The 22,222-nt window shown below is 38.3% G+C and overlaps 2 protein-coding genes across 2 annotated transcripts in view; one reads left to right on the top strand and one right to left on the bottom strand.

Moving 5' to 3' along the window:
- Positions 1-1,690: 1,690 nt before the first annotated feature.
- On the bottom strand, positions 1,691-11,708 carry LOC124143682 (COMM domain-containing protein 8-like). Its single transcript, XM_046512722.2, has 5 exons — positions 11,577-11,708; positions 10,514-10,669; positions 10,161-10,313; positions 4,272-4,430; positions 1,691-2,358 (listed from the first exon to the last, which is right to left on the bottom strand). The coding sequence occupies exons 1-5, from the start codon at positions 11,661-11,663 to the stop codon at positions 2,335-2,337; spliced, it is 579 nt and encodes a 192-aa protein (XP_046368678.1). The 5' UTR covers positions 11,664-11,708; the 3' UTR covers positions 1,691-2,334.
- Positions 11,709-11,744: 36 nt separating this feature from the next.
- The window catches only part of LOC124143681 (phospholipid-transporting ATPase VA-like), a 98,957-nt gene continuing 88,479 nt past the window's right edge, over positions 11,745-22,222 (top strand). Inside the window, exon 1 of the mRNA XM_048387452.1 lies at positions 11,745-12,571. Within this exon, the coding sequence (XP_048243409.1) occupies positions 12,186-12,571 (386 nt within the window). The 5' untranslated portion in view covers positions 11,745-12,185. The remainder of the gene's footprint in view (positions 12,572-22,222) is intronic.

A 22,222-nucleotide genomic window follows, 5' to 3' on the forward strand; every position in this document is an offset into this window, starting at 1 on the left:
AACTATTATTTACAGGCCGCAATCTTACTGCTGGAATATTGCCGAGTATTGCTTTACACAACAAACAAACAGCTTTAACTCTTTAAAGACGTTTTTATTCTTTCAATCAACAAGTACATGTATCTTTAACTTAACAATACATGAGGTCTTTCAAACAATATTTGTAATGAGTTGTAATTCATGACGACTATGACCCATCAAGAGTCTGTGAAGTCCTTGTGGTATGTGTGTACCAGTGAGTGAGTTGGGTTTAACACCGCTTGTAACAGTATTCCAGTTATATCACGGCTTGTCAGCTTAATGTGGGAGGAAAGCCCGAAGTGATGCAGGTCTCAGACGTTTACCCCTTCGGGGAAACCCACGAGCACGGGTATGGTGCTGACAAACCTAGAAACATAATCGGGGCGAAACCGGGATTTGAACCCACTATCATAGGTTTCTGGCGTGCCCAAGGGATGCAACTCTGCACAGCGAATCGCGGTGCCTGACGACTGGGCCTCCCGTGCCCCCATGTGTGTACCAGTGCATAACAGTACAAGAGTAGTACATTTGCTCTACAGTCACAGCATCCTTGTTATCTCAAGGGCTCGCATTTCGGTAAACATACACTAACTCCTGGACCCATTCACAAGTTTTTTTGCGATCTTAAATAACCTGCCCTTGATTCATTAACATTTTACCGATCGGAGGTCAAGATAAGGAAAAAGAAAATTGGTAAGGGAGGCAACTCCTATTGCCTAGAAACCAAACCCACCGACTTTTATGGACATGAAGACATCCTTCCCATCAAAATCATTTTTAGGGCTTTCCACTGCATGTTTTGGTACGTTAGACCTAGTAATATATAGCAGTCAAATTGGCTAAAGGAATCAAGGGCAGGTAATTGAAGATTGCGAAAACCTTGTGAATGGGTAAAGGGGCGAGTGTAGGTTTACCGAAATGTGAGCCCTGGAGATACAGAGGATGCAGTCACACCGGTACAACCATCTTCAGAGGGAATTGAACAAGGACATAGGAGGATCATCGACAAAAATATGACACCATTAGGGAAGGCTCTATTTTCAGCACATCAAAAACCTCTGATCCACCAATGCAGCTCTTTTTTTACCCTTGTCCCGTGAAGATTCCGGGGTAGAATAGGTCTTCAGCAACCCATGCTTGCCGTTAAAGGTGACTATGCTTGTCATAAAAGGTGACTAACGGGATCGGGTGGTCAGGCTCGCTGACTTGGTTGATGCATCTCATCGATCCCAATTGCGTGGAATGATGCTCATGATATCAATCACTGGATTGTCTGGTCCAGACTCGATTATTTACAGACTGCCGTCATATAGCTGGAATATTGCTGAGTGCGGCGTTAAACAACAAACCAACAACTTTTGGGACTAGTGGTTCAGGCTTAAAAAAAATAAAAGAATCGGTTCTCAGGCAATGACTTAATTGCGAGTGGGCAGGCGTTGTTTTGTATTTTTTGCTGGTTTTAATTAGTATGTAACCAAATAAACAGTTGTGTATCATCAACATGGGAAAGGGCCTCCCTTCATAAACAAGCATACAAACTCCTATTGCCGCAATGACCATAACAAGAGATGCGCAGTTAAGCAGTGCGCGTGTAAAGGGAAATAACTGCGTGCTATATTGGATCACATTGTTTTTAAGTGTGAGGATTTAAAATTAAAAAAAAAAAATTAAAATGGAAATAAAAAAGAAACGTGCGGCTGACTTTATGATGGTGCGGACGGTGCCTGAGAACCAAGACTAAAATTTTTTTTAGCCTGATGTAAAATAACTAGATTTTGCTTAAAAACAACTCCTCTCCGTGGCCTTGTCTACCCTTGCGAAAACTGAGTTGGTGAAGTTAACATTGACTTGATCATGTTGATAACTGTTAATATATATTCTTTATTAATATTCTTTTACTATTCATTTTCATATCACACAGCATACCTCCTGTGTAAGTGCAATATGATTTTTATGAAGAATATTGCAACTTAACAAAACTTCTTTCTGCAAGCAACAAGACACTGATGGCTACTTGATTCAACTTTAGAGATGAGAATATATAGATCAATGATTGAATTATGCATTGACAATAGATTTGAAACTTATTCTCAGGGTAACACACAGTCAGTTTACTATTGCACATTTCCACGATCCCAACACAACCTAACATGGCTAGAGATGGGTGAACTCTGTAGAAAGGATCCAGGCAAGTTGTACAATGTGGAGGGCAGGTAAGTGAGACTGAGCAAGTCTCCACAGCGTTTAAAGTTGACGACCATGTGCATTTGAGGAAGACTTCCGGAATGATGGCGGGACCTCGCTCTTCTCAACTCAGGAGGATAAGTGCTGTACAGCCTGAAGTGAAAGACAGAGGTTATATTAGAAATTAACACAACCTGGTAGCTTGCAGGGCCCCGTTCCACAAAGCGATCTTAGCGCTCAGTCTGTCGTAAGTCTATGTTAAAGTATGGGAGTTGCGATCATCTTAGTGCTACGATCGCTTTGTGGAACGGGGCCCAGGTCTGTGGCTACTAACATATTCATAGGGAAAGTGAGCGAGTGAGTTGACTTTAACCTCACTTTGAACCTTATTCCAGTTATGTCAGGGTGTGTCTGCTTAATGTGGGAGGTAAGCCCAAAGTGAGGCAGGTCTCAGACGTTTACCACTTTGGTGAAACCCATAAGCACAGATATGGTGCAGACAAACCTGGAAACAAAATTAGAGTGAACAAGGATTCGAACCCATGACCATACCAATGTAGGTTTCTGGCGTGCCCAGAGGACGCAACTCTGCACAGCGAAGGGCAACGCCTTAGACAACTGTGCCACCCATGCCCACCATAAAGTTAAGGGGCGGTCGGGTAGCCTGGTGGTTAAAGCGTTTGCTCGTCGCGCCGAAGACCCGGGTAGATTCCCGACATGGGTACAATGTGTGAAGCCCATTTCTGGTGTCCCCCGCCGTGATATTGCTGGAATATTGCTAAAAGCGGCGTAAAACCAAACTCACTCACTCACCATAAAGTTAAGAGTATGTCTTCAAGTGCACACAAACAAGACTAAAACATATATGATATTACATACTATATAAGACAAAAACAAGCAAGGAATTAAGCTGTTATATTCGAACTGACATTGTTATATTCAATATTTGACATTTCTTAGTGACCTGCTTTTTGTAACCTGGAACTCCAGCAATAAAGGTTGTGAGTCCCCTAGACCTCCAACATAAATAACCAAGGTAAATCCTACATATCTAGTAAATATTTCTGACAACCTGCCCAAGCCCACACAGGATAGTAATTTCCACACATCCTAAGTGTCTGGCACTTCAGATAAGGCTATCAGTAACTAGGTCAATAACTAGCCATGCACAATACAGAAGATAAAGCTGATTCTCCCTGACACATTTCAAGTTTGTTCAAACTGTCATATTTTCTTTTTATTAAATAAACTGACAAAAATGTCATACCTTCTAACTACTTAAACCATAATCTGTTGTCTCCTTTACCTAAATATTACTGCATTGGAAACTAGGCCTGGGTCGAGCTCAAATTTACTACCCGGATATCCAACCCCACTATTACCTGACCCTACCAGGATACCCACTGTAGGTCTCAAAATGTGGGAACAAAATGTCTGATTGGGAATTGTTTTACCGCAGCCCTGGCAAAACCTGTTCAGATACATGTCTCAAACGATCAGATCATGCGGACACGGAAGTGGACTGAAGCGTTATCTTTATTCAAACATATAAAAGTCAGAAGGAATGTGTGCATCGTCAGAAGGAAATGTGAACATTAGTGTCTTGTTGTGTAGAATTTCTGTCATGAAACAATACCGGTATATCATGTGACTAACCACGGGTCCAGGTAGTACTGTGGGTACCTGGGTCCTACTCAGTACCCACCCGACCCGAGTACCCAAGTTACCCGTCGCAGCCCTAATGGGAACCTAGACAATCTGATGCCCAAATACTTCATTGTCTGACATTGTAACCACTTCTCTGTTTGAATCTAAAACAGTCTACTTCCTCACAGTGTAACCAGGTAATTCTACACAGAGTAAAGTCATCACTATTCATAGCAGATAAGACAAGGATAGCATTTTAACCCCAGTACAGGTCAACGTTATAAATCACAGAGGAAACATCCATACCATTATTGGTAACTAGCCTTTTCATAACAAAATCTTATATTTATTCTAAGGTTAAAAAAATAATGCAGAAATGATTGAAATATCCTATTTTGGCAACATACAATGAAACTTACCTTCCCTGCTCCCTCCAATGATGCGATCAGTTTCTTGAGGTCAGTTCGGTCTAGTTCAAGGGAGACAACTCTGTTGTGATTATTGCAGTCCGCCACCTGTAGGTCGAGGTTGAGGAGTGGAGTGTGGAGAGAGGATAGCTTGTCACTCGACATCACCAACTGTCAATGCAAAAGTCTGAATCAACATTATGAAGACTTAAGAATTAATAAGACTATCAATAACTGCCAAATAGCATAACTGTAATTCATGGGCCATAGAAAGTAATTCTAAAGGACTGCCCACAGCTGTCTTAAACCTGGCAGAATCATTAGTTCTTGTCTGTATACTAAATGCAAGAATTGTAGAGCACCTTTTTACATTCCCTGTCTGTGCAAAAATTATCTGAATCTAATAGCCAAAACATGATCTTAGCATCAATTTCAGTAGATTTCAGTGTTGTTATATGGACAGATATTTAAAAGCTGAGAAGACATTTTTACCCCCACTCACACACTCACTAGTGTTGTAGAGTGATTGCGTGATCAATCCTCACTCACTCATAATCAAATAAGAACATAAACAATAACATTTGCCACTGAAAGCGGATCTACTTAAATGATATAGAGAAAGAGAGGTTTCCTAGTCTGACACTAGCCTGACCCAGAGTCGTCGTAAATCACGGACTTCTCCTCATGACTAACTGTGTTGACAGTGACTGTATGTCTGCATGATATGTCAGATTATTATCATTCAGTTTAGACTGTTGAAACTTTTCTGGGGAAAATTTCGGCTTGTCCATTATTTCTTTCCAACAGTAAATATTGAAAATTATTAATAAATATCTTCTGTTGAGGTTAAAGTTGGTCCCCGGCACCTATGCATGTTGTACCGAGGGGGCTTAACAGATCGGAGGTTCAGACTCAATAACTTGGTTGATTGCGTGACATCATACCGCATAGCGTGAACCGTTGCTCACGATTTGTCTGGTCCACTATCAGTGCCTGAAAGCTGGAATATGGCTGAGAAGCTTTTAACAACAAACAAAGTTATCATCATAACTTGTGCTGTTAATGGACTATCGTGCAAGTGTGGTTTAAACTCACAATATTCCAGCCATACGACAGCAGCCTGTAAAATACCCAACTGATCGATAGCGTGACCAACGATCCACAGTCAGTGAACAATGATACACCATCAACCAAGAACTGAGCCTGACCACCCGATTGATAAAGTTGCCTTATAACCAGCATAGGTTGTTGTGTACCAGTTCTAACCTGGAATGGCTCAGGCCAGTTATGGTATGAGTGAGTGATAGTTTAGATCACTGCAACACAAACACCAGTGGTCAACAGTACAATCATCGATCTCAACCATTTGGGTGTGAAGACATGCAATCATCCAAACTGAACTGACACTTCGACCTACCACAACAGACATTGTCAGACATTGTGACATTAGTAAATATCGCCGTGGGCGCTTATTAGAGTGGGGCGCTTATTACGTCGAATACGGTATATGGAGTACCTAGATTCAATACTATAGCAATAACCAAAATAAAGTTTCTATCATTGAGGATAGATGTATGTTTAACCTTTCTTTTACCATATCATGACATTTTCAAAAAGTAATACATTTCCTTTTGTCAAATAGAGTAATTTTTATTCAGCAGATTCAGAGTGAAAGAAAACATTGTAATAATAAATTTAATTTTTTTAGTTCCTAAAATTGATGGTTGGAATACTGCTATGAACTTTTAATGTTCCTGTACAATTCTCACAATGTGTGTCTATTCTACCGACTGAAAACATTACACATATGTTTCGACTGACTTCTTTAGGAATTTATTGACCAAAAATGTCATATTTTGCACCCTTAAGCTATTTTCTCGTTACCAGTTCATCTAATCAGGTCAGCCTGTTGGAGGCTAACAGATTATTACCTAAATCAATAAACATGATAAGCTGGATCAGGATGGGAAGCATTCAGGATTATGCAATAATTTTCATAGCTCTCTGGATTATGAAATATTATGCTGCAGTGCTTAGGGGAATATTACATCATCAGTACCTACAATACACACAAAGTTTCCCCAGCACCTGTTATATACCACTCCATCTTTCATATTGATACATTTAATCTGCCATGCCATGACATATATTTACATATACCCGTCAGAGCTCCAGATAAGCTGCGTAAAATACTCATCAGAAATGCAGAATACGCAGTAAAATATAATCCAATCATATCAAATACGCAACGAACATTACAGATAAGCTACAAAAATAAAACTTGTGCGTATCATCAAAATATTGTGAAGTAACCCCGTGTATTCGATTAGCAAATCTGCAACTTATTTTGAAATTATAAACGGGCATTCCGTCAACCTTGCCAAACTCCACGATGACAGTTACATCATGATCATTTGCCATCACACTTTCTTGTGGAAGTATCGTGGTATTTTTGAGTCCTGTAAACCTCTCGAACCCACACAACACCAGTTTGCAGGGACTAGATGAATAGTGTTTTTAAATATTTAACTTAAATACCCACATGTGTAAAAGCTAGTGGGTAACAGTAATTTGAATACCCAGATAGAATTACTGATACCCAATGATTTTAAAATGCATGGGTAAAATACCCACAACACCAAAAGCTTATCTGGAGCTCTGCCCGTAAAACACACCTCTAATACATAAACACCTGCAATAATTTAATGTTTATTCCTGCTTTTCCTCACAAGGTTAGTCGAAGTAAAAAATAAAAATAAATAGCTATGTTAATCACCTATTTATTTATATGAAAGTCATTCTGTCGTGGAGTTTAAACTGCAGCTAGCTTCTTGAATCACTGATAGTGATGTAGACATGGAATTTATAGATAACATTTTATATTGTATGAGAGGGTCTATATTACTAGCAGGCGATATAATAAACATAAGTCTATCATGTTTAATTTGTTTCTTTTCCAGCTGCTTTTCATGGGGAGTGGCAGGCCCGTGAAACAAAAAATAAAACTTGTGAGGAAATCAAATGTAAAATACACTTGATTATTCACTCGATTTACAATAAGATGGAATTATTCTCATATGTAAACATTAAGCAGAGACCATATAATAGATTATATTATATGGTCTCTGCATTAAGTAAAGAACTAGTGTGAATAAATTGAAATAGCAAAATAAAATATACACTAGATCTAGTATAACTAGAATAAATAAAAGAATCTATATCATAATATATAAAGTATTTTCACCAAAATGTTATTTTTTGATGAAAAATAATATCACATTCATAAAAATGATAATCATATTGATGCAACCTTGTTGAGATTAACAAATAATGTAATAATTTTAGCATTTCTCTACCGTAGAAAATTAAAAATACCTGTGGCCTAAATGTTTTTAAGTGAAGCAGTTTCTATGATAAAAGATGAATCTCTTTATATTTCTAAAGGATCTGAAGCTTGTGACATTCACTACACAACATTTTTGATTTAAACATATTTATTCACAAGGAGTGAACGGGATTGGGGGACAAGTTCTTCCAACTTAGAATGCCCTCTCCCTGGTATTTACAAAAAATTCACAATTTCAAATTCAATATATATGCATAAAACATAAAACACTATAGATGAGAGAGAGAGAGAGAGAGAGAGAGAGAGAGAGAGAGAGAGAGAGAGATACATTGTTGAATGAACAGTACTTTACACAAATCTTTTAGTTGTACATATATAATGTTGTACTGCCTTAAATATAGCTTCATTTTCTGTAGCAACGTGATCTGCATTGCCGTATAACAGTAAGTGTACATCAACAGGTATGTTATGAACAATATTTTTAAGGCTGTTTAACATAATTTCACGCTGATGACTAAACAATGGACATTCCATGAGATAATGATATGCACTTCCTGATCACTACAATGGTAGGTACAACAGCAGAAGTGTAACAGGACAGAAAGCTGTTCTCATGCGAGACAAGGAACTCAAACTTGAGATGTGGGTTACTGCCATGGCAACAATCAGTTTTGGACAAACTAAAGAGGAGCTACTTTCCACAGTTCAGAACAGAATATGTCTTAGACAATCCATGCGAAGAGAAAGAGCCATTTTGCTAAGTGTTACCATCTTCCCGAGGCAAGAGAGTTAACTGACTTTTAAAGTCCAGTTTCCACCCTTGCCGAACTAGGCTGGAATTACTGGGCTCGATCGTAGCGCCACCAATGGCTATTACGAGTTATGTCCCTTCTATGCCTCTCCTATGGACCAATCAGATTCCACCTCTCGTATCACTTGGGTTTGCTTCACACAAAATGGTGGCACCCAGTCAGGTTGATCTGATAGATAATGAAGATCTATATTGTGACAAAGGGGGTCTTACATCGCGAAATGCACCAAAACACGTGAGCACCTTCATTAAAAACATGAAAAGATTTGGAAAATATTTCTTGACAACAAGTTGGCGGTGCACATGCGTTGCAAATCCTGCAATCGACCGAAATCTGCACAACAGTTTACGAACCGGATTTCGATGTGCGATTTTGATTGGACTATGCATAGACTCGTTAGTCCAGCCAAAATGTAACTCCATAATACCAGCCTAGTTCGGCAAGGGTGGGAACTGGACGTTTATAGTCAGTTAACTCTCTTGCCCCGGGAAGATGAAGTGTTACATGTCGTTGTGCACTAGAGCTGGGACGAGTCTAAATTTACTACCCAGGTACCCGACCCCCTATTACCCGATCCTACCCGGGTACCCACTGCAAGTCTCAAGGGTTGGGAACAAAATGTCTGATTAGATACATGTTTCAAACAATCAGATCATTTGTTCACTGATGTTGACTGAAGCTTTATCTTTACTCAAACATATACAAGTCAATATATGGTGTCAGTGCCTGTCTTGACTTTTCTGTTTTAGATCTAGTACAATGAGTACTCTAGGAAATTTTGAAACCTATACTCTGTTGACATCTACCAGTCACCTAGTCACATGACCACATTGGCATTGTTTTGGGTCTTACACAGTTATGATTTCATAAGTATTTATTTAGCACTACACACAGGCACTAGTTACTTAAAAGTATTACTTCAATTCACGTTGTCTGTTATTGCCGGCTATTGGGGCTTTCACCTTACCATATCGGTAATACCTGCCCCCTCTCTACAAATTGAAATTTCCAAATCGAGATTGTAAAAACATGAAACTGCAAGCTGACAGTTGATCAACTCCTTGAGTTCTATTAGAGTTTGAAAAGCCTCTGTATTCCAATAAAAAGTTGAGAAGTACCATATTCGACATAATAAGCGCCCAGGGCGCTCTCAAAATTAGAAATAGGGGGCTCTTATTAGAATATTATTTTGTCGAAAAAAAACAGAGTTGAAAGATAAATTTCGTGGTTTATGCTGACAGCCTGAAATGTTTATATATGAGAGAGATATTTTTCCAGAATTTAATTGCCCATAATTAAGGGTGCATATAACACACGAGTGCGTATTATACGTGAATAAATATGTATTGTACACATTGATCAATCAGAAAGGGTGCTAATTGGGATTGTTCACGAGCCAATATAATAGCAAATATCGCTGTGGGCGCTTTTTACGTCGAATACGGTATATAATCCACATCGAAACTCTCTGGAATTAAGTGAGTGACGAAATGCTGTTTTACGCTGCAGTCAGCAATATTCAAGCTGTTCAACAGCAGCCTGTCAACAATCAAGTCTGGAGCAGTGGCTGACTGTATGAACAACGATCCATGACACTAGGGCAAGATGACAATCAACCTGCTCACACACTGCAACCAACCAATCGTCCCTACTCGGCTCTTACAACATGGGAGAATGGTGGCCGACTTTGGCCCTGAATCTCCACGGGGTACCTGGAAGAAAAGTTTTCATGTCATTCTCTACCTTCATTTGCCAGTCAAAGTCTGCCAGTACATTCTGTGAGATGGCAGCTGTTGAGGCAAGCAGACTTTTCCGGAGGTCCTCTCTACGCACACTAACCACTTCCATAACAGTTTGCTTGTAGTCATCTGGCAACGAGCCAAGCTTTCCAAAAATCTGATAAAAACAAAATGTTTACTTTTCAAACATTAACACTTTAGCACCATATTATCCAAGTATAGCAATGATCACCGTGGCAATGTCAATTAATAATTTTGAGATGCAGGGTGATGACTCAAATGATCTTAGGTTCGGAAAAAAGGTTTTGTTTTAACTAGTCTAAATGTCAGTTTGTTATGAATGTATGATTGAATTACCTCATCTTTAGTCCATGAATTCTTAATACTCAGTTTTAGCAGTGAGTGGATACTTTCGGTGACATTCCACCATTCTTCCAAACTCCATAGCTTGGAATAGGTGTTGTAATCCAGGGGCTGTCGACTGCTGATATTAGCAACTACTGTGTGACATAACTGAAACAAAATAAGAAAATTGTAAAAAAAAGGGATAGAGCGATTCACCAGAGCATGTTGTTGTAGCAGGACGCTCAGTCAGGAGAGCACGAGACTCTGAACCTCGGGGTCGTGGGGCTGAGCACGTTCATATTAAATTTGAGCAAAATAAGCCTCAGTACCCTACTATAAGGCCCGGGACATGCCTTCTGTTGACGGGGGAGTATGTAGCAGGACGTGGAGTCATCCCACAGATGACATCCTTACCTTGTCAGCCTTCTGACGGGGTTAACCTCTTTGGTCATGTGGACAAGGCGTCCGACCTCTGATCAGAAGGTCCGTGGTTCGAATCCCATCAGGGGACTCGTAACTTTTATGGCTGCTATATTGTCATCAACTGATCATGCATGTGGGGTGCAATATGCTGACTTGGTCGATGCATGTCATCGTATCCCAGTTGTGTGGATTGATGCTTATGATGTCAATCACTGGATTGTCTGGTTCAGATTCGACTTTTTACATACCGCCGTCATATAGCTCCAATATTGCTGAGGCGTTAAACAACAAATGAACAAAACAAACATCATAAGTGAAATAATATAGTAAAAACAAATTGATTTGTATGTACATGTTTAACAATTTCAGCTATTATCTAGCTGTTAAGTACTTTAATAGATCTGATGTCATGACTGGTGTCTTCAATCAAATGGTGACAAAGAAATAGATTGTAGTAAATTTGCCCACTGTTTATATTAACAAACAGATGGGGGCGTGGTCATTTTAACATTCATGTCACATGCAGTCTTGTGATTCAGCACGTCCGTGTCTTTATGATGTTACCCACAGATTTTGCTGCATGTAGCACAGATGTTGACGCATTATCAGCCAATTATTTCACTTATATCAAAGAAACCCATTTCAATCTTACAGCATTTAGTTCACCAATTGAACATTTTGTCAACAATGTGACGACATCCCCTTGTATCGTGTCAGCCATGTTATCAGGTGCGTGCATCAATGTCAAATCGTTTTCAATTGGTCGAATCCAACGCCTTTAGCCAATCAAAATCGCTTTTGCATCGTGTGTGTACACCAATAGTTACCAGCCCAGCAATCGATCTGAACAGATGTGAGTTTCTGGGCATATTCTGGTTGTCCCAAAAGCGGGATAGGAATGCTGTATAATGGCGGAAGTAAGTTAGACAGTGCTTCGGACGGTAGAACCGATCCGAGAAGGGGAGAGATAAAAGTTAAGCCACGTTTTCGAGATTGAATATGACCGATTTGTGATGTGACATGTCCATTCTGTGATGACAACAGGATGCACGCAACGCATGGGTATAGCATGTCCAGTTTATATAGGATTTACCATAGCAACTACGTATACAGGTGATGAAGTGTGTTCAAAAGGAAAGGTGTTGAATTTGTGGTGAATGACACTTAAGAAAATACAACAATTCACTGATGACAGACATCGCGTTGTGTGTGATGCTACCATAATCATAACATAATCAACAGATTCCAGTAAAACGTGACAATGGGAAATATATTCAAGAGAAGCAATCAGCAAGGTCCCAAGTTCCGAACTGTGGTTCCAAATCAGACGGTAGAAGAAGAAATCAAATTGAAAACACATCCAAACTATGGGTACCGATCAAACCGCATTAAGACTACAAAATACTCTGTATTAACATTTTTCCCCAAAAATATATTTGAACAGTTTCACAGATTTGCAAATTTATATTTCATATTTGTTGTTGGATTGAACTGGGTGCCAGAAATTCAAGCTTTTGGAAAGGAAATTGCCATGATTCCTGTGATATTTGTGCTGGCTGTGACTGCCATCAAAGATGGATTTGAGGATTTTAGGCGATACAGATCGGACAAGAAAATCAACGGCCAAAACTGTCGAGTTTATTCGAGGTGGGTATTTCAAATACTTCTAAGTGGTGGAAGGTTGTGGCAATATGATAAAACATATTGTCATATACAACATTTTTCAGGAGTGTCTGATTATGTGTTTCACAACAGTGGTATAGATCTATGTAGACCAGCATCACTTCGAGCTTTCATCCCACATTAAGTTGGCGTGCCATTGTAAGCGATTTCCGTTACACCATGATATTACTGGAATACTGTTTAAAGCAGTGTTAGGCTCAACTTCCTCTTTCTAGGCATGTACAGTATACCCAGCGACCTTAAATCACCAGGTATTCACATTTATTGTGAAACCATTCAAACATTCGTATCACAGTGATATGTGAGTGTCCAAAAGTGAATCAAGGTATATCAATATTGTTGTCAATACACTTGTAACATTTTACTTAGTTTAAGCTGAGTATATACCACATACTGTCAACAGAAACTTCAAATATTAACAATTGATTAAGGGGGCGGTCGGATAGCCTAGTGGTTAAAGCGTTCGCTTGTCATGCAGAAGACCCAGGTTCGAATCCTGACATGGGTACAGTGCGTGAATCCCATTTCTGGTGTCCCCTGCCATGATATTGCTGGAATATTGCTAAAAGCGGCGTAAAACCATACTCACTCACTCACTCATTTAAATATTAAGAGATTGTCCAAATACCAAAGAAATAATGTGTCATGAAAGGAATAATGGTTTTGTCAATGAGCACTTTGATCTGAGAAGGTTGAGAGAAACATGAAACTGTCAGTTCAGTTTTCATATGCCTATCAACTATTAGCACAAGTACTGTTTATTTATGGCCTAATGGTAGCATTGTTGATCGTTAACAGTTGCTGTACAATGTACTTTCTCTTTCTGTCAGAGCAGTATTCATGGTATTTGTAGCCCTTTTGGAAACAATAAGTCCTTGGACTTCCAGCACAATGAAGATGGGAGACCATAAAATTTATTGAGAGCGGCTGTAGGTGAATTTGTAATTAAACTGGTTCGTAGCCATGGATAATTTGCAGACACTCCCAGCTCGTAGACAAAATTCAGAGTGAACTTGGTAGACAAAACCAGTAAAGTTGGGTAGTAGACTTAAATATTGATTTATTACATACACTTATTGAATATTATGTGGCAAATGTATTTCACATCTTCAATTTTAGATAAAATTATTGTTATGCTCTTGTCCTTCTCTGCTTGGATGTATTTACCAGATTATCTGTTTATGATAGTATTTACAAAGGATCCTACTAATCTTATAAAACAAAACAATAGTACGATAATCCCCTACTTAACTCATCACATACTGAATGATCCTACTGTTGTTTCCATATTGGATATGCTTACCGGATTGTTTATTTATTTAGGAAGGACCCAGCAAAAGGAATACTAATACTTACCATATTTTTCATTTAACACTTTCACAAAAGTACCTGCAAAACAGAACATTCAGAAAGAGAAACGAATTTTACAACCAATGAACATGATGAAAAGGTGTCTTTCATTTAGGAACTGGCGCAACAGATCACTTGCCTTTTTGTACAAATAACTTCCTATATCTAAAATTGTGTCTACGAATTCATTCCCTGCTTGTCAATGAGTTCACTGTTAATTTTGCCTATGTGTTGGTGGTATCTATGAATGCACCACATTATTGAGAGCCACTGAGCATTAATGAGTAAGTAAGTGAGTAAACGTTGCAGCTTTCAACTGGCAGCGACTGGAATTCATCCTAATATCCTTATCAAAATAGTTCATAATGGTTAACTTCATGAATTAACTAGCATTAAGACTGGAAGAAATTAATTAAATTTGGGAGGTTATTCTATATTCGTCATCATAATACCTAAGAATGTGAGGGGTGGTGGGGTAGCCTTGTGGTTAAAGCGTTCGCTCACCTCACCGAAGACCCAGGTTCGATTCCCCACATGGGTACAATGTGTGAAGACCATTTCTGGTGTCCCCTGCCGTGATATTGCTGGAATATTGCTAATAGCGGCGTAAACCATACTCACTCACTAACTCATGTCATTCAACTAAGGAGGTTTCTAATACTGAACCATTGCGATAAGGAAATTTTCCTGAGGCAGGGCCTATTTATTGCTGGAATATTGCTAAAGTTGGGGACCATACTCACTAAGAATGTAATGAGGCACTGATGAGACAGTAACCTAGGTTGACATGCTGATCCTAAGTATTAGATGTTGGTACTCACAATGCTTATATATATCACCCGAACCGACCAAACACGACTGTAGCTCACCAACATCGTTGAAGGGTTCATAAATAAACTAAATAAATAGAAATGAAAGCCAACCTATATCTATACCTATACTTTGTTCAAATGACATGTGAGGGGGCGGTCGGGTAGCCTAGTGGTTAAAGCGCTTGATCGTCACGCCGAAGACCCGGGTTCAATCCCGACATGTGTAAAGCCCATTTCTGGTGTCCCCCGCCGTGATATTGCTGGAATATTGCTAAAAGCAGCGTAAAACCAAACTCACTCACTCACTCACTCACTCAAATGACATGTAATTTGATGTTAAGATGTGTAATTAGCATGATAAGAGATTATTTGCCACAATTAATGGGTCTGGCTCTACATGTTTTTAATCACTGAGCTTTGAGGAACTATCTGCATTCAAGCAATATAGATCCATATCATATGATGAGTGGTATGTGAATTATGGGAACATTGTTTTAGTCAAAACTGAGAAATATTTAGATTAAGATCAGTGATGTGCATAGGGCACTGCTTTAGTGTGTTTTTTTTCATGATACTTTTGAATATGACGACAATAACTTGGTCACCGATGGTTGATCTAAGTGATGGAAGTGTTGACTACCTGTTGGCATGCCAACCGGTCAATGCTTGCTGTTCTCGTTCACCAACTGATCTGGTTGATTCTGTTTGATACACTACACACATGAATTCTACATAATTATTCAAGACATGCGATTCTTTCATATTAATACATGTAATAAATATAATTCAGCATTTTGGTATGTACGAATGGTGATGGGGGATTATTTTTAGCCATCGCAGAATTAAATAGGATTTTTATTGGTCGGTTGAATGACAAAGCATTGTCATGATTATTCTTCTATACTTCATACAGTTTTATCAGTTAATATGTCCTTGCCAAAATTAGATGTAATTTGTAAACTGTAAACACAAACGATAAATAGTGTTGCAGTTTGTGACTTTAGTAGCTTGTCCACAGTTGAAGTCTCTTAAAATTCTGTTTGGTCCAGTAAGCATAATGGTAATTAAGCTCAGGTAGAAATAGTCCATATTATAACTCATTGCTCTACTGAATATTGAAGCTTAAATTTAGAGCCATATTCAAGCCATTAGACTCAATAGTGGGGATGAAGAGATGAAGAAAAAGGAAATAAACTGTCCTGTGATATGTTGAAATTGAGTTGTTCTGGACCATTCTTTTTGATAAAATGAGCGTTACAATCAAAGTACATCATACTTGTCATAATACTTATTATCTCTTAACCTAAAGGACTACATGTTGCCGTGTTAGATCATTAATATTTTATTTTGCACAAAATACAGATTCAACTTTAACGTTTTGTAGGGAAAATATTAGACATTTGCAACCTTGCCCAAAGAAATCAGCCTACAGATGTAGACATTGTGATAAATACAAGAAGACAATTATTGTATGACTGATGCTAATCTCTGCCTAAAACATATACATGATATAAACTCTGTTTAGATGAAAAACTACCAGTCTTAAGTTCACTACTGGTTTTCCACTAAGTGGACTATAGCATACAACAAAAATAGAAACTATAGGCATGTCACCATGCTTTGAGTGTTCGAGTAATTGAAATTTGTTATTTTCATTATTTTTCTGTTGGTTATGATTATACTGGCATTTGAGGGTGAGTAGATGAGAGTGCTGTGTGTTTGTACCCACAAGTCTGAGTATTAATTTACCAACTTGAAGGGGAGTTTAGTGTTGTAGGCACATGCTGCCTCTCATGATGTTGGATTTGTCTTTTGATAACTGTGTAAACATTGCCACCCCACCACCACCACCCCTGCACAACACATCCCCCCCCCCCCCCTCTCTCTCTCTCTCTCTCCTCCTCTCTCCCCAATTCTTTTGAAAACCAATGTGGTGTAGACAATTGCACCTTTTCCCCACCCGTGAAGATTCAGGGTAGAATAGGTCTTCAGCAACCCATGCTTGCCATAAACAGTGACTATGCTCGTCGAAAGAGGCGACTAACGGGATCGGGTGGTCAGGCTCGCTGACTTGGTTGATGCATGTCATTGATCCCAATTGCGTGGATCGATGCTCATGATATTAATCACTGGATTGTCTGGTCCAGACTTGATTATTTACAGACCGGCGTCATATAGCTGGAATATTGCTGAGTGCGGTGTTAAACAACAATCAAACCCAACCAAACTGAGAGAGGATTTTTGATATTTTGGACCCCTCCCTGTACAATGTGTTCACTATGCAGAGTTGCATCCCTTAGCTGTGCAAGGATCCATGGATCGAATCACAATATAAGCCATTATGATCCTTGGTTTGTCAGAACCACCCCATGTTTTAGAGTTAACCATGTTATTCAGTATGGTAAAACTCCAATACTGTTGAAACTGGTATTAAACCTACTCATTCATGTTACCATAGGGCCACGTCGCAGGGGCACAGCTGAACTCGGTGGTATTAATCTTGAGGTAGTCTTCTGTTGTTATTAAATCTGAGGTAATGAGATAATGCAGGTTTAGTAAGATAAGCCAGGTGACTTTGATCTGTATTGTATTTGCTGGTAGTGTGGTCCATGTTAGCCATAACAGTGATTATAAGTGACCTTGTCTATTTAGACTCAATTATACACCATGACATTATAAAATGCTTGAAATTGTTTATAAGATAGCCATAGCAGACAGGTTGTTTACCAACAATTATGATATATAAGACATCAGTGGCATAACAAATATTTCCGGAATTATTATCAATGCACTTTAACACCCATGTTTGCAGCAAGTGTTGGTAATGAAGACTTAAAATCCCCAATTTGGAATTTAAGATATCCCACTTGAGGTTATTATTAATATTAACTGAATATGTTCTAATTTGATGTGCTGTGCTTGTTATTGTCTGATATTATTGCATTAGGTCCACTTCCTTTGTTTTAGAACCTTACAAACAATTCCCTATTGCCCCACCCAAGGTAGCTCAGTTAATAGATTCCTAGATAAATCCATGAGTTTTATCAAAATATAATCCAATATCAGGGCTTGATTTGGCAACATAAAACATGCGCCAGTGCAACCTTTTATTGAAAAATGCAATCTCATATCTATGTCAACTTGCATTAAGTGCATGTTAAAAAAAATCCAATTTGTGTCTGAGTAACCCTTACTTTTCTAAACAACATTGGTCTTTGAACACACTCAAAACCTCTAAGCTTTATTTACCGTACTTTATCACTAATTCATGTGTTACGTGTAATTTGTCCTGATTTCTTTGGCTTGACATCATCAAACTGTGGGTACCTCAACAGTTGCCAACTTTTATGCGTATACCATATTCGACGTAATAAGCACCCCGCTCTAATAAGCGCCCACGGCGACATTTGCTAAGATATTGGCTAGTGAACAATCCCAATTAGCACTCCTTCCGATTGATCAATGTACACAAGACTTATTTATTCGCGTATAATACGCACTCGTGTGTTATATGCACCCTTAATTATGGACATTTAATTCTGGAAAAATATATCTATCTTACATAAACATTTCAGGCTGTCAGCATAAACCACGAAATTTATCTTTCAACTCTATATTTTTCACCAAAATAACATTCTAATAAGAGCCCCCTAGTTCTAATTTTGAGAGTGCCCTGGGCACTTATTACGTCGAATACGGTATATAGAGTTGAGCAGACAGTGTTTTCAAGGAGTCAAAACTTTGTGTACAAATTAAATCAAACACATGTTGCTTCATGGGAAAACTTTCGGTGGAGTAACTCTCTTCTCATTCAACCTTGATTTGAAAACTTTGTGTTGAAAGCCGTGAACAGACTGACGAATATTGTTTCATTGCCAACATCAAATTTCCAGAGTGCCATAAGTCGCTGCAAAATCTGCATCAATTTGGGCTTTGCCTCAACTGTAATATAACTGAAATATTGTTGAAAGCAGTGTTAAATCCAACTCACATATCAGACAATGGAGGACTTGACACACTTCTGTCCTGGGCTTAGTGTTGTATAAGCCTATCATAGCCAAAGAAATTATCTGCACATATGAGAATTATCAATGGTCTTACAGTGACTTTGTCAGAGACTGATCATGCTGATGGCAATAGAACTTTTTCATGATTTTCTAAACTTGTGAAGGGACATTCTTCTATGCCATTACCAATTTTGATAAGAAGCTTTAGGACACGTTGGATAACAATCAGCCAATGTCATATCAATTGACCCAATCTGAAACACTGGTTTTAACACTTTGCCAATTCCACTAAGTATGGAGGATGTTCTGATTGGAACAGTCTATCTTGTCAGTGTACAGAAATTACAAGTGCTACATTTTATGAGATAATATAAGATTAATATGCGATAAATCACAGAGAATGAGAAACGAAGAGTGATTTATTTCGCGATAAATCATTGCTTTATCATAACGTCATTTCTGGAGATTCAAACACTCGCTTGCAACTTGATGACATCATGTATTGAACATGTTGAACGACATTATTTTTGAGCGGGGAGTGTCTAGTGAGTTGTTCCCCTAAGATGTAGCTGGGCAACGAAGATAAACACGATCGCGATCTAAAAGCAGGAGAGGTATGACAATTGGTATTGGGATAAAAGATACATGTAATCGACATGAGATTGTGAGAATATATGGGAAATACCCACCTTTGCATAAAAGGGACTTGTCCGACATTTCCGTTGTCGGATCTATTGAGGGAGTTACCATTATCTAAATACGGGTTAATGTTTTTAAAGCTTGTACATTTTATCAACATCCTTAATGAGGCTGATATCTCCTATAAGAAATAAACGACTTGTGGTTGTTATGGAGAATAAACCACGAGTGCCCTTTGTGGTTTATTCTCTCTCCCTGCAGTGTTTTATTGTACGATGAACAATTCCCACTCGTCATTTATATCTTAACTTTAGACATTACTTGAAAGCATAGGGCACAGGATCATGGTCCAGTGCCAGTGATGAAATGAATTTTCCAACTCAACTAGGTCGCTATGGTTACTCTGACTTGGCAATGATAATATGTGTCCTCTGTGTAAGATTGTTTGCTCCACATTCAGCAATTTTCCTGTGGACCGGACAAACCAGTGATTGATATTATGTGAAATGTTGAGGTACCCTGAAATGCAATCCCTGACCCTTCTCACCCAATCACTTTGTAGTGTATGAAAAGGACCCCATTACTTTCTGCCTTTCAGTTTCTGACACTGTAACAAATCAAAGTTCGAGGATGAATTGAAGAATGCTTGTTTTGTGAATCACTTCAAATATACTTCTCAAAAGAAGTTAAAGAACACCCGAATCGTGCATTACAGCTTTAACAGGGTTGGAAACTAACAGTTTTTGTCCACTAGTCCTTATAATGATAACATATAGCAAAACCCTTAAAATGGGCCAATTTCTACTAGTCCTTAGGATACCTTTACTATTGGGCAGTTTAGTAAGGACTATAAGACTAGTGCCAATTTCTAACGCTGTTTAACTTGATTATGTATTTATCACATGCTAATTATCTTGCTGTGAAAGTTGCGCAATCCACATGTGCTATGTCCATAACATGGTGTGGATTTCGTAGCATCATATCGCCTGTGTATTGAGTACTTTCATATGATGTGTTCATGTTTGAGATATATGACCACTTTGGCAGCATAATATGGCACAGCTGCTTGTCAAATTGACCATGTTTTTAGGAGGAAACTTTGGATAAGTCTGTTTTGGATGAGCTCGACCTCAGGAGTTACATGACTCATTATCATAGTTTAGCCATTTAGAATACTGGCATGATTGGCAGGACTGTCGCTTGCTGCTGTTGGCAGACAAGATATGTCGGCAAGAAGGGTAGACGAGGAAGTAGACGAGGAAAAGATAACAAAACAAATAAGAAAGTCTCCGACTAAACGACAACCGAGTCCAACCTCATGTGTGGTCACTCTTCAGTAGTCATATAATATTTATCACGTTTATGACTGTCAGTTTATACAAAAATGTATGATGGATTTATTTATATCACCCTGTTTTTAAAGGAATACTGAATATTGATATTTTCATTCGTTGTCAGTCAAGGGATGGGTATTGGAAGTTTAAAGTATTGCGATACATAATTACGATATATGGTGTAATTTTAGTTTATAATTCAGAAGCAATCTGATACATTAAGGTATGAACTGAAGTTAATAAATGGAACAATTAAGATGCTGGTACAACATAATGTTTACTCATTCAATAAATACGCCGCCATCTTGGGGCACTTGATGCTCGCTCGAGGGCACTTCGCAAGTATATAACATTAAACACATATGATAAAATCCCAATTTGAATACCTCACAACCTGTAAGAGTACAATACAGGTTTACTTTGATCATATAGGAACACAAGTAATATTGCTTTATAGAACATTTGTACAGAAGAGGAATTGTTAAGTAGCATTCATCAAACTCTCTACATGTTCAGAAAGAAAATATTAACATACTGTTTATCATCAAATATCAGACAGCCACGCGATAAATTGCAAAGAACAATGAAGAATGAGGCATGGTATATTTCACGATAAGACAAGGGCTTGTGTCATGATGCCCTTTCTGGAGATTGACACAACGTTTTGAAGTTGTAAACTGGATGTAGCTATTTTGAGTGTTTGAAGATAATAGATATATAAGCTCATTTTTCATTTTGTTGATGTTTGTGAGAATATTCAGGATATACGAAACTCACCCCCCCCCCCTGTTCGTAAAAGAAACTTGTCCGACATTGTCGAGTTTGGATTATATTCAGGGAGTCATCATTATTTATATACTGGTAAATATTTAAAGGCTTGCAAATTTTATTAACATCCTTAAGGGGCTGTACACAATGTACACACAATGTTGTTTATTGTAACAATAAAACAGTGTGCAGGGAGAATAATCCACTTATGGTTTATCCTCCCTGCAGACTGTTTTATTGTACGATAAACATCACCCCCTCCTCATTTTTTTCTTAAAGAATTATCAGAGATCAAGGTTTTTTCATGATGAGTAGGATGAGAAATGATGTTCATTGTAAAATTAATACCAAAAAGATATTTTTCAAATTTGCCAGCCTGATCATGGTGAGAAAACTGAAAGTCAATGCGACCATTTTTATGGGTAATATTGCATGAGCATAATGAATATGATGTGTATTTGGCTACATGTTGGCTATGAACATTTGTGCTTTTTACCAACAAACCAACATCATGTATGTGTGGTGCAAACTTGTTTGGCCTGAAACTTGTGTTGTCCAAAAATATTCTCCTTTTTCCACGGAATGGGCTGATAACATGGATAAGAGTTTCCATACAGACCTTGTACATGTTCTTGGTCATAACAGGCCACCATTTTGTTCTAGGGATCTAACATTGAATATATGTGTTTTTCAAATTGATTACAG

The sequence above is a fragment of the Haliotis rufescens genome, unplaced genomic scaffold, assembly GCF_023055435.1.
Source record: "Haliotis rufescens isolate VD_foot unplaced genomic scaffold, xgHalRufe1.0.p SCAF_7, whole genome shotgun sequence".
Taxonomy (NCBI): domain Eukaryota; kingdom Metazoa; phylum Mollusca; class Gastropoda; order Lepetellida; family Haliotidae; genus Haliotis; species Haliotis rufescens.